The 13392-nt window shown below is 57.6% G+C and overlaps 1 protein-coding gene across 1 annotated transcript; it reads left to right on the forward strand.

Moving 5' to 3' along the window:
- Positions 1-755: 755 nt before the first annotated feature.
- Positions 756-6030, forward strand: MYEOV2 (myeloma overexpressed 2). The gene is made up of 3 exons (XM_012663391.1): positions 756-857; positions 3007-3079; positions 5775-6030. Exons 1-3 carry the CDS (start codon positions 795-797, stop codon positions 5810-5812), a joined length of 174 nt encoding a protein of 57 aa, XP_012518845.1. The 5' UTR covers positions 756-794; the 3' UTR covers positions 5813-6030.
- The last annotated feature ends 7362 nt before the right edge of the window (positions 6031-13392 follow it).

Consider the following 13392-nt stretch of genomic DNA (forward strand, 5'->3'; position numbering starts at 1 on the left):
CTGTAACATAAAACCGGCCACCTCGACCACTGCTCAGCGCACCGCTGCGCAGCACTGAGCACGCCACCTTCTCATCGTCCCTGAGCCCACACTGTCCCCACTAAAGGCTGACTCCCCACCCCGGACACCACCGTCCTTTCTGTCTCTATGGATCTGACCACCCCGGGGGCCTCAGGTAAGTTCCGTCACATGGTGTCGTCTTTCCGTGAACGGTTTATTTCACTGGGCATGACGTCCTCGAGGGCCATCCGTGTTACGGCGTGTGGCAGGATCCCCTCCTACGTAAGGCTCGTCTGTTCCACACCTGTCTACCGTTCCTGCCTCAGTGGACACCCCGGCTGCCACGAATGCTGCAGCCACGAACGGCCCGGTGTGTCCTCAAGTCTCCGCTCTCAGTGCTTCGGGATGGCCGGAGGGGCACTACGGCATCGTGCGTGACAGTAACTCTGCTACACACGGGCACGCGCCCGCGCCCATCGGCCGCACGGCGTGTCCTCAGCAGAAACGTCTGTTCGACTCCTTGGCCCGCTTTTGAATCTGGCTGGTTGTTTGTGTGTTTGTTTTTGGAGCTCTCCCTGCATTTTGGACGTTAGCCCCTTATCGGTGACTTGCGAGTATTTCTCCGCGGCCTCTTCTGCCCGTGGCCGCCCCACGCCCGCCGGGAGCCAGCACCTGCCGCGGGCCACGGCGACACCACCGAGTCCGCGGTCCTCCGGCGTCTAGACCTGCCGCGAACGCCGCGCCGGAAGCGGCCGCCGCGGCCGGAAGTGGTAGTAGAGCGCCGCGGGCCCGCGATGAAGCCGGCGGTGGACGAGATGTTCCCCGAGGGCGCCGGGCCCTACGTGGACCTGGACGAGGTAAGGCGGGCCGGGCGGGCCGCTCCGAGCGGTGGGAGCGGGTCCGAGGTGCCGACGGGGCCGGCCCGGCGGGCGGCGGAGCGCGGCGCCCACCCCTCCCTGCCCGCGGAGCCGAAACCGGACCCCGGGGGGACCGGGGAGGGCGGCGCGTCCGCCTGCGAGTGCGTAGCCCCGCCCGGTTCCGTGGACTGCGGGCGCGGGGCCCGGCCGCCCGCCGACGCGCACGCCCGCGCCCAGGGAGCCGGCGCAGCTGCAGCCGGAGAAGTTGGGTGATGGCTCCCCCGATGGAGGCAGCGCACCCTGGGGAACCGCGGGTCTCTCCACCAGCAGGTGTCAGGAGTGACTGTTGGGGGATTCGTGGGAAGAAAGCGGGCTTTGCTCCGGAGTGGGTGCTGTCGGGAAGCGAGGGTCCTTCTCTGGGTGGGCCTCTCAGCAGATCTTAGCTGGAATGAGGGAGGCTGGAGCAAGGCTGCGAACTGCCCTTGGTAGAGAAGCGGCTGTCAGCCGTCGTAGCTACTGGGGGAGAAAGGGGCGATTGGCATTTTTGTGCTTTGCACAGTGACCTCGTTCTTTTCTGTAATTACACTGGATTATGAAGGGTCTGGTTTTGTTGGCCTGACTCCCTCCTGGTCACAGAGTGACCTCGTATGTGGTGGGTGTCCGTGGTGTGGTTTATGTTCGTCAGCGCAACACTGCAGCGTAGTTCGGGGTGTCTGGCCAGTTCCCGGGTGTCAGGGCCTCCAGTTCTCTTTCTCAAAGTTGAGGGGGCACAGAGATGGTCAGACGCAGGCCCTGTCCTCGGAGGGTCTGGTGTGGCAGAGCGAGGCTGGCTGCAAACACCAGGTGTGCTAGAAAGCTATAGTTGCACCAGGGGAACAACCCTCAGGGCTTTGGGGTGGCTCTGAAGGCTGAAGGACACGCTGGTGTTTGCCAGGTAGACGGGGTGAAGGAAGCCAGCCTGGCAGGAGCAGAGTCCTCCCTTCCCTTCGTGACGCCCACGGTTCACTGAGGGAAGGAACAGCATGTAGTCTGACGTGGCGGAGCTCACAGTGCCAGGTCGTGAAGCAGTCTGTAGCCGCGCCACAACGGGTGGCTCTGTGCGCCCGCTCCTGAAGCACTTCCGATAAATCCAGGCTCCTCGGTCCTGCTCCAGAGCCGCTGCCTGAGGCAGTACGGAACCACTGGAGGGCTTTGCAGTGGACAAGGACAGTCTCCCATTTGCTCTGTAGGAGGGATTAGGTTTGGGGTGAGAGAGTAGGAAAATGGGAACAGGAGACTTGAAGAGGGTCTGGATGAGGCAGGGGGGAGAGGGGATGAACTGAAGCCAGTATTTAAGTGGTGGAATCTGCCCGGCTCAATGTGGTGATGGGCCGGGGAGGGAGGCTGAGACGAGAAGGGAGGAAGCGGGAATCCTGGGTTTTCCGTGCGGTGCTAAAGGCATCCACGAAAGGGGACATGGGCAGTGCTCGGCTACTTGAGAACCAGGGCTGGGGTGGGCAAGCAGCTCTGGGAATGTGGGAGCCAGGGCAGCTGTGGGGGCCTGTGGCCAGCTGTCCAGGGTGCTGCTGTCAGAGGACTGTGCTCTGATTATCACTGGGCGACTCTACACTGGATTGAAAATCCTGAGCGCATCAGATTGCCGGGCTTTGGTCATGACATGGTTTTACCACCACAGCCGAGCTGTGGCAGTGCAGGTCCCGTGATGGCAGCCCCCACCAGAACCTCAGGGCCAGGGCAGGTCACTTTCCCAAGGGAAGTGGTTTAGTTCTCGGCAGAAAGCAGGAAGGATCCAGAGTGGAGAAACGACCAGGCTCGGCTTTGCACGTTTGCGGCCTCTGGTGATGTCCAGTGGGGGCTGGAAACCTCCTCTCGAGGTTTACAGAGAAGTAGTTGTGCTTCGGGCAATGGCAGGTTTCTTTTTGAAAGACAAGGAGGAATCAAGGAATGCGTGACCTTGAGAGACCTTAAAAATATTTGATGTTAATAACTGAATCCCCCGACACACACTGCCTTTGTCTGGAACGGTAATTCTGACTCCAGCTTGAGCACTTTCCCCATCACCCACCTTCCTGTTCCGTGGACACCGCAACGTGCTCGTCACCCGTTCTCGGAAAACACGGCTGACATAACCTTGCCTCCCCATTCCCAGGCAGGCGGCAGCACCGGGCTCTTGATGGACTTGGCAGCCAATGAAAAGGCCGTTCATGCAGACTTCTTTAACGGTAAGGATGCCGGGGTTGGGTGCCAGATGTAATCTGGATGTTTCTGCAGGTTAGGGCGGTAGAGCAACTTTGTGACATGAGTAATTTGGATCAAAGGACAATAAAGCCCAGACCCCCTGTCACTGTCAGGATGCAGTGCGGTCATCCGAGTGATGGTACTGGCTGGGAGCGCTGGCCGCCAGCCCTGGTTTTCAGGAGAAAAGTAGCACGAAATCGCTCCATGTCTTGTGTCCCGGTAGTCGAGCGTGAGCCCTGGCATTAGCGTAGCGCACGCCTGCAGACCGCGAGACTGTAGCCGGTCCGGCCTGTTGCCTGGGACGCGGGCGTGGGAACCCAGGCTGGCTCCCCGGCAGGGCTCTCTCGTCCCAGCGCTCTCCGGATGGCGCCTTCACGTTCCTTTCCCAGCCACCCCCGTGTGCCCACGGATTGCTGTGCCCTCAGCTGCCTTGGCAGAGTAACAGCCACGCTCCGGCGCTCACCCCGCCCCAGCTTCTGAACGCAGGATGCGCGATACGTTTCCGTCTTGCATTTAAGAGCTTTAATGCTGTTTGCCAAGGACATGACAAATAAACAGTGAAAAGCCGACTTTATATAAAATATGTCAAATCTTCAGATACAGTGAAGGGATATTTCTCTTGCTCTCTTCTGGTTTCTTAAGGCCTTGTTTCTTCAGATTATGTTAACCCTCACTAAGGGTTCAAATAAGTAGAAACACAAGAAAGGTTTCTTACTCGGGAGAGGTTAAGTGGTATTTTCCTCCCTTTTTATCCTGCTGTAATCCGTGGTGCTTGCCCCGCAGGGAACTCTGGTTCCCAGCGGCAGCCGGGATGCCATCTTGCCGCGGTGGTTCCTCACTCACCGAAGGCCCCTGGAACCCCGAGCCCGTCCTCCTTTGTCTGCTGTTGTCAGCCAGTTACCTCCCGAGGGGAGAAGCCAGGCAGCTGAATTGGGGTGCAGGCTTCCCCGGGTCACCTGGCTGGCTGCTCCCCTGGGGCCACATCCTGGCTGTCACTAATGAGTCAACTGGGAGGAGTGACATTTGAGCCCAGCCTTAGGAGCTGAGTAGCCTTTCCCAGTTCTTTATGCAGGGGCGTAGCTGTCAGAGGGGACAGACTGCGCGGGGGTGCGGAGTGCTCTCCAAAGCCGCCTTTATGAAAACACAGCTCACGCAGGGTGACCCTGAAGCTTCTCATGTGGGCAGGACTGTGTGATTGCCAACGCCGGCCCGGTGGCCTCACAGTGTGACGCTCTCCTCTGGAGTCCCTTCATCCTCTGCCAGCCCCGTGGCTTAGAGGCAGTCGGCTGTGTTCTGCTGTTTGAGCCCGTGTGATTTCTAGAAGCAGCCCCTGAATTGTGATGAGAAAGCATCTCTGAGGGGACCCAGGCCTGACCTGTCAGGTGAGCACCTGACGACAGGAGCCATGTAGGCACGTTCTCCCCTTCCGCCGTGGCCAGGAAGGAGGGGACGTGGAAGAGCGTCTCACCCCTCTGCCCACGCCTCTGCCAGGTCCTTGTTGTTCCCCAGACAGACTGGTTTTGATGACTGTTACTCCCTGGGCAGTGGGGTTTTACCCATGAACAAGATTTCTCTTCCCTCACTGTGTTTTACTAAACAGCAGGCGGTGTAGACAAGTTTGCCAGCAGGGACGTTACCGTGATGAGCCCTGACACAGGATGGGTGGGATTGTCTCTAGGAGCATCTGCGAGAAGGTTCTCTGGAGGTGACAGCAGAGCAGAGGCTTGAAGGGCGTGAAGGAGTCGGCCAGGGGCAGGGACTGGGCAGAAAGTTCTCAGAGCGCAGAGCCACACGCAGTGGTCAGGAGGCAGAGGGCGTGGAGCCCATCAGTGCAGCTGGGGAGAGCCAGGACCCTCTGGTGGCCAGAGGTGCGTCGGGGCCGCTGCCCTCCCCCAGGCAGGCTGCCTGCCTCTTCGCTCTGTCTAACCGTGGAGGACTTGGACTCCGCTTGCTAATTCACGATCATGCTGCGCATTTTCTGTGCACACGGATGGGTGCTACATTGTGTCTTTCCCACCGAGAAGGAAAGGGAGTTTGGAAAGTACATGAAGTAAACAGAAGGACGACACGGCCCCAACTTTGATTGCCCAAAGCAGTGCACTGTGCGTCTGCTGCTTTTCTTCCAGCAGGAATGGGCTTGGCCTGTGTTTCTCGAGCTTGGCCGTCCTCCAGCCTCCCTTACAGGGAGCAGTTCTGTCGCGGCCTGGTCCTCCTGCTTTCGCCAGTCCACCCTGGCATTCCGTTCCCATGGCACACAGCCGGGGGCTTGCCTCGGCCCCGCCAGGCCCGCCAGCACCTTGCACTCGGCTCTGCCCTTCCCGTGAGCAGGAGCAGCGCCGGGGCTGCGGTGCACCCACACGTGCAGATACGGGCACGCCGCGTCCCTGGTGCTCAGCCGCGCTGTGCGGTGGTCGTCCACGTGCTCCAGAGCACCCGGCATGTATTTTCTTAAGATCCCCTTCTAAATGAAAACAAGATTAAAGATACGCTCTAGGTAACGCTTTCCTCTCGGACTGCATCCGTGAGCCCCGGTGGATGAAAGAGTCTGTCACGGGAAAGTCTTCAGTTAGATTGTCGACTGTTTTCTCTGAATTTTGAACTCCCGTAGATTAACTTTGATTCCCTCAGTCGCTCACCCTCGCGTGCCCCGCTAACGCGTGGCTTTGTTTGTCTGCCTAGATTTTGAAGATCTCTTTGATGACGATGACATCCAGTGACGTGCTGCCCGGCTGCAGTGCAGCCACGCCTGTGCCACAGCACAGTGTGGCGGATCTTCTCAGAGGACACTTTCAAATGGCTTTAAAGGACTTGTGGGCATCACTGGAAATCAGGAGCTGGGTCGCCAAGAAAGCGAAGAACCGTCTTCACCACCCACCTGATGCCGTTAACCTCTAATGTGACCAGCTTCTGTCCTTATTTCAATTAAAGGAAAGCAGCACATCACATACAGAGTAATTTTAATTCTGTTGTTTTTGAGTGACGGTTACAATCCCTAGAAGTCTGTGTGTGTGTGTGTGTGTGTGTGTGTGTGTGCGTGTGTGTGTGTGCGCGCATAAGAGAACCGTGTTTGTCAGCACAGCGAGCGCTGTCTCGGTGGGCAGCGGCGGGTGGCCGGCGGCTCACTGCTGCTGTGGCGTGAGTTACAGCAGACCGTCCTGCTGGCCGCGCCCTGCAGGCCTTGCCGTGGGTCCCGTCCCTCGCCCGTGTGGGCAGACGGGCACCGCACTCCTCCCGCCGTCGCCAAGCTGAGGCCCAGAGAGCTAGGATGACAGGACAGTGACTTTGAAAGCGCTGCCTTCTCCATGAGAAATGTGTGTTGTCCATTTCAGGGGGAACCATGACATCTGTGGGGGGAAAGGTTTATTTATTTTTTAGGTTTCTTACTGGTCCGGCTCAGTAATTGATAGTGGCTGAAACAGATTAAGATTGCCGTTTCGTGTCCGCCTTGAAGAATGTTCTCAGACCAGGAAATGCCCAGGCCTCGTGGCGTCAGCAGTGCCGGCTCTCAGAGTTAAAGCCAAGACGCTAAGTGAACAAGCCACGCCGACCTCCACCCGGAGAGCTCCCCGAGGGCACCACCTGGCGCGGTTACGGAAGGGACGCCGCCGTCACTGAGGCCGGGGGAGATTCTCGTTAGAACCGGAGTCGGCTCTGCCACGTGGATTCCAGCCGGTGCTTCAGCTGCACGCCTGTCCTTCGCCGGGTCAGTAGCCGACGCCCACCGGGGCAGCCAGCTCTCCAGCCCGGGCTTGCCGGGGGCCGCGGGGGCAGTGGGAGGACGGCGTGGGTGGGGTAAAGGCCGACTGCTGTGTCTGGAAACCCTCCTCGTGCAGCCCCGCGTGCATGCGGCGGGGAGCGGAGGCTGCCGTCTGCGTCTGCGTCTGCGACACGGCTCCGGTCTGCGGGCGAGGACGGCGGGATTCTGGCGGAGGGCGGTTTCTCAGCACGATGTCGTCGAGGTTCACGAGAGTAGATTTTGCAGTTTCCTGCGCGGATCCCTCGAAACAAGCTTAAAAGGCTCTGTGGGAAACAGCTCGGTATTTGGGTGAACTCTTAAGTGATCCAGTGGTTTCCTGCAATTAGCCATCCACTGAGGTTTTGCCCACGGGGCTTGCAGCGCTCAGTGTTAGGGCGGCGGTCACAGCTCCGACTAGTCTGGGGACACCAGCTGGTCCCCACATGCTGCACCCTCGGGGAGCCGTGGGGTCCCGCCGGAGCCCCTCCTTCCTCTGGGCTCCCTCTCCTCACTGGCGAACGAGGATATTGGCCTCTGGTCTGGCAGGAAGGAGTGGTCCAGGGTGCAGGAAGGACGGTTGGCGGACAGTGACTCAGCCGCGTGGGCGGGCCTGGTGAGGACCGGCACGGCCCGACCAGACTAATGCTGTGAACCTTGGAAGCCTCTGCTGGCGCTGGAGGTTCCGACTGGCTCACGCGGCCCCGTGCACAGTAATCTGCATGTGTCTGCGTGTGCACACGCTCAGACCCGGTGCGCTCTGCGCCGCTCCCTCTGCCTTCACAGAGGCCTGGAAGCTTCCTCGGCACCGAGGCCCAGAGACAGAACTTCTGCCTCGTTTCTTCCTGATCTCCCTGTGACGTGGCCACCACCTGCAGACCATGAGGAAGGGTAACGCCAGGTGATAGTGACTTTAGGCAGTTGTCCCGTCCGGGCTGACTCCCGGGCAGAACTCTCGCCGTTGTCAGTATCATGCTCTCCTTCACACCAACAAAGACATGTTAACTGAAAAGAATGAGGGGGCCGACGATTTGGAGAGGAGAGTTTGCCTCTCACAAAGCGTCTGCAGCCGGCCGCGGCTGTTCCGGCAGGCTGGGAAGCGGCTCCCGGCCACGGCCAGGAGCACGTGCTCCAAGGGTGGACAAAGGGAACAGGATTTTGTACTGAGTGGGTGGCTAAGTACACACAGTTCACACCCACAGGAGGAGTCGTGAATATCCGTGGGAAGAACCACGCGCCTGTGCAGTGGGGCTTTCTGGCCTTTTGTGGGGTCCGTGTTTGAAAATGGCCCCTCTGTGTCAGAAAGGGGAAACAAGGACACGGAAACCCTCTTTGCACATGTTCCGGAGAGTGTTAAAATCACTTCCTGGGGGGTCACTTCCGGAAAGGGTGCTGCTCCGGCCCGCAGGAAGTAAAGCCGATGGCTGTTAGCTGGAGGGTACAGTGAGGTGAGTCTGACCTCCCATCCCGCCACAGCTGGAAACGCGGTGTCAGGGTTTCCCTGAGGTCCCCTTGGCCGAGAGGGGTCTTGTAGGTGGGGGCTTAGGACTTTATTTTTAGTTCTCACTTTTTATACTAATTGCCTTAATCACAGAGAGCCGTATACCAATCTCCGCCACATTTAGAAAGCCTGCTTTGGAAAGAGGTCACATTGCTGGTGACCGTGGGCTCAGCTGCCAGCCAGGCTGTCAAACCTCAGGAAGCAAAGCACAGCCGGCTGGTGCTGCCTGCCATGTGGGGAGGGGCCAACTGAGGGCAGGCAGCCTTCTGGGGGCTTGCAGGCAGCTCTCGCACAGGAAAAGGAGGCCTTGTGCATTCACGTCCTTGGAAGGGTTCTGGAAGTCGGCTGGCCCCAGGGCTGCAGGACCCCTGACTTAACCATCGCCTGTCTGTTTGCTCTGCCTGCTGGCTTCTTTGCCCACATAGTCTTTCTCTGCAGTAGAAAACAGGGTTCTGGCAGTTTCTACACCACTCTCGGGCTGTGTGTCCCGGGGCGCACGTGGGGAAGGCCCCCGACTGGCCTGCCTTCGAGCAGATCCCACCCCCGGCAGGAAAAACCAGCTCCCCTCCCACGCTCAGAGCGTGGAAGGAGCTTGTCCTGCAGGGGCGGGGGAGCGTGGGCGACTTATTTGGAGAATGTTTTCTGCTAACATTAAATGCTTTGGGGGTCCTCGTCGAATACTGAATCGAGGAGTGACGCCGCTGGTGAAACGGAGCCCGTCCTAAACGGTGGGAGGCCGACGTGGGTACCTGCAGTTCAGCTCTGGGGCCTTTGGGTTGGGAGGTCGTTGGTGGGTGAAATTGTTCCAGTCGTTGGTGGATGAAATTGTTCAAGGGCTGCGGTGGAGGACTTTGGAAGGAAGCAGCTCCTTCCTCCCCTGCCCTCGGGCTTCTCCTTCCTGGGCAGGGCAAACCTGTGTTCTCCCTGCAGCCTTTGCGCCTGCCGTTTGTTGGAGGAGGGGGCTTGTGCCCAGTCTCAGGGCTCAGGAAGCAGCGACGGGGAGGAGGTGAGCTTCTGGGCCTTTGGACAGACACAGGGAAGCTGCCATGGGTGCTTCCAAAACAAGCCACATTGTAGAAAAGGGACATTATTGACGTTGGAACTCCCGCTGCTGTGATTGTGCTTGGAGCCAAGAGGAGAAAGCGCTGAGAAGAGGGAGCCCAGACACTGAGCCCTTTGTCACTCACCGTAGCACAATGACCGTGTGTCCACGCTCGTGCGAACAGAAAAGTGCAGCAAAAATAAGGGATTATGATCTCGTGGGGCCACCGTCACATACGGTCTGTTGTTGACCTAAATGTCGCCGTGTGGCGCGTGACAGTACACGGCAGACGCTGCCGCATCTGAAGGGAGGACCGGGTAGCGCTACGTGGCCAGTAGGAGACTCCAGCACCCACTCACGGTAGCAGGTTGCCATCGGGCAGAAGATAAGGAAAAAGCAGACCCGACCTGCACCGCAGACCAAACGGGCCGAACGGACATGCAGAACACGCCACCTGCGGCTGCGGTGTGTGTCCTGTGTTCACCGGGCGTAGGGGAAATGCACACGCCACAGTCCGTTTGGAAGCCACGTGGCGACAGGTGAAACAGGATGTGCATGCACTTCGACCCAGCGAGACCGTAAAGAAACGTTCTTTGCAGCATGTTTTTCATAACAACAAAAAACGGGGAAACAAAAGAACGCTCATTCATGCACGAGGACGTGCTGGTGTGTCCGTACCGGGGCCTGTGCCCACTAGACAGACTGACCTGGCGCTGTGGCCGCTGGCGATGAGGAGTCCACGGGGCCCCGTGGGTGGGGACGGAGGGGTGCAGAGAGGTGTCACCTACTCACGTACACATGGAGTACACACTGTGTGTGTGTGGATACACACCTTTTAGGTGAGTGTGAATGTGTGTGCAGGAACACATCAAATTCCGCGCCTGCAGTGGACAGCCCACCTAGCCCGCGGGCTGCGAGCACACACCTGCGCGTGACAGCGCATACGTGTGCGTGTGGATGCTTCACAGAAGAGCGAGCTTGCAGCCCCACGGGGAGGACAAAACCGACAGCCCGTGAGAGCCCAGCGCGAGAGGTGGGAGGGCAGGTGCTCCCGGCGCGGGTGGAAGCTCCTGGCCGCCCAGGGAAGAGGCCTTGCGGAGCCTCAGGAGAGGGCACGCTGTCCCGAGGGAGGTCCCCAAGGGAGGAAGGCAGGGTGGCCGCCTGGGGCAGAAGGGGCCCCTAGCACAGGGAGGGTCCCGGGGAGGACGGCGCTCAGACGGCCTTTCCTCCCCGAACCGGAGCCTGCGCCCACTGCGCTCCTTCCCTGTTTGCGGCTGAGGCGGAGGACGGAGGTCTGACCTTCCAGGTCAAGGGCCACTGGTTAGCAGGTGCCAGGAAAGGGACTGACTCACGAGCTTGGAGAGGGGCAGGGCCTGGCGGGGCCTGCAGAGGGTGGGCCGTTTGGAGAATCAGGCACACGGGGCGGCCAGCGCTTCCGCGCTGGGAATTTGCCACCGTGGCAACACAGAGGGGAACTTACACAATTCCAAAGTCACTTGTGGGGCCGTGGACTGAGCCCCTCCACAGGGCAGGGACCCAAGGTGCTTTGTTCCAACCAGCAGTCCTTGGGTGGTGTTTTGTTTGTTATTTCTTTTAGCTACTTCAACTTTAAAATTCATTTTGCTGAGACTTCATTTATCCTGTCCCTTGGAAGGCTCACCCTGTGTCCCCAACTGCCCAGTGCAGTTGTGAAATGTTGAAAGAACCTGCTAGAACTCTTCTGAGGCAGGAGAACCGCCAACCTGCCATGAAAATAACATTTGGAACATTTAGTTGTGTTTATTTATTTAGCTCTTGCTGGTGACCATAATAATCCCCAAAGATGCCGTTCGCTGAGAGCCAGCGTGGACTGCAGCGCTGACATCTGTCATTTCGTTCCAAAGAAGGCCATGGTAGCGCACTTGGCAGACGAGCAAACCGAAGCGCCCAGCGGCAAGCCCCCACCACCCCGCCCTCCCCGCTCCCCACCCCCACCCCGTGCTCGCCGCGACCTCAGCCCGCTGCCTCCCCGTGCACAGGGCCCCCCGCCCTGACAGCCTTTCCCGGGGAGGGTCCTGACTCGCCCCAGGCCACACAGCAGGCCCTGCTCTCCCGGTGCCCCCTGCTCCTGGCCCTGGTCTGTGTGATGACAGTGAGGTGGGCACCGAGGGCCACCGCCCCTCCCCCGTCAGCTGTGGCTCCCGTGCAGTGATGTGATGGGGGCAGGGTGGCCCTGGGGTCCCAGTGACAGTGGCCAGGTGCCCGGGTTCTGGCCGCAGGAGGCTGCTGGGTCTGTGGTGGACGAGGGGGGGGGACGGGCTCAGGGACCTCTCCCTCGTCACTTTATCTCACTGTGAGTCTGCAGCAGATGAAGGTGCCCGCGCCTGGGGTCACTCTGCTGGGGACGAGTCTCTGCACCTGGAGGGCCTGGAACTCGGGGCCCCCAGAGCCAATCAGGGGAGACTCTGGCCCCTGCCAGGCGCCGGGACTCCCAACTCCCAGGGCCCTGAAGCTGCAGTCTGTGGCCAGTCCCTGCATGGTCCCAACCCTCCAAATGGGGGAGGCAGGAGGCCTGGAGCCTCAGGGACTCTGACGAGAACTAACAGGGACCCCGCCCCCTGCCCCGACGCGCACACTCTGCCCGCACAGCCCGCCCCGGCAAATCGTCTCTTCTGTGAGGTGGGGACGTGGGGGAGGACAGCCTGTTCCCTTCCTTCCCACTCTTCTTTTGTTGGTGTCGTCAACATATCTAAAAAAGGCTTTTAAAAAAATTTTGAACAAATAGATGCTTGAAAAAATCAAGACAGTTACGGAGTGATCAGGCAAAAAGGAAATGCTCTGCTCTTTGGCCCCACTCAGCACGGCCTTCCCACCCTCAGTGTGTGTCTCCCCGGCGCGTCTGCGCGCCCGCGACTTTCTCTCCTGTAAACAGGATCACAGACTCATTAGTTCTGCATTTGGCATTTTCACTGGATGTGTCACCGGTCACTTCTTGGTCAGTGCCTGAGTGTCCGTGCTCCTGCTGACGCTTGTGTAGGTTAGAGTCCTACAAGGAGCATCATGGATTATGACGTTGTCATCTGGCTTTACTTTGATAAACACTGTATCTCCCTTAACGTACAATTTATTTTTGCCAATGGTGCATGAAGATGTGGATTTATTTTCCCCACCAAGACTTAATGCCATCAGTTTCGCTACTATTTGCACAGCTGGTCGAAAGCAGTATCTGATTTTAATGAGCACATCTGTACTTCTAGTGAGAATGAATGGATTTGAATAATATCATTTCCTGGTTATGATATTGTACTGCAGTTTTCCAAGTTGTTACCCTGGGTCTAGCCTGAATACATTCACAACTTCCATGAGAACAGACAGAGAACGCTTCTTGCTGTAAATCATTTTAGATTTTCTCTGTTCCTATGGAGTAACTAAATCGTATTAAATTCTTCTTTTTTACCCACTTAACTGGCCAGATTTCTCTCAAAATGATTGAACCAACTAAACACGACCAGAAATGTATGAATCTGTCTTTTCTCCATTTCTCCTCATTTTGATGGTGTGTTAAATTTATGGCATTAGAAAAAATTTAGTTCCTAGCTACTAATGTGTTTCAGTAAATTTAAAAAGTGTTTCAGTCATTTGAGATTTCTTTTCTTTTTTCTATTTTATGTATGACAATACTTCCAATTCCTGCAGTTGTAAAAGGAGCCTTGATTTGTGCAGGATGTGTTCCCCCTCCTCGTTCTTATTTTTCAGAAGATCTTTGGCTGTTTTGGACATGGCACATCTCATTGTAGAATCAGATTATTTATTCAGTGCTATAGAAATCTGGTCAAGTGGAATGTCATTGAATTTGTGAATTAAATTGAATAAGGAAGATCTTTATAATCTTGACATTTCTCACCCATGGACATGGTATAGCGTTCCATTTACTCATAAGTAGCATTTAAACTTTTCCATTTTTCCTAAATTCTTTAAGAAAGTGCACAGCTTTTTTGGTATTTATTCTTAGATGTTGCATAGTAATTATTAATATATTTTA

This window comes from Propithecus coquereli, unplaced genomic scaffold (assembly GCF_000956105.1).
Source record: "Propithecus coquereli isolate 6110/MARCELLA unplaced genomic scaffold, Pcoq_1.0 Scaffold803, whole genome shotgun sequence".
Taxonomy (NCBI): domain Eukaryota; kingdom Metazoa; phylum Chordata; class Mammalia; order Primates; family Indriidae; genus Propithecus; species Propithecus coquereli.

Bases quoted from the DNA above. Each gene is read 5' to 3' on its own strand.
- MYEOV2 (XM_012663391.1), top strand. From the start codon at position 795: ATGAAGCCGGCGGTGGACGAGATGTTCCCCGAGGGCGCCGGGCCCTAC. The intron at 858-3,006 runs GTAAGGCGGGCC...CCCCATTCCCAG, and splicing joins CCTACGTGGACCTGGACGAG to GCAGGCGGCAGCACCGGGCT. The intron at 3,080-5,774 runs GTAAGGATGCCG...TTGTCTGCCTAG, and splicing joins TCATGCAGACTTCTTTAACG to ATTTTGAAGATCTCTTTGAT.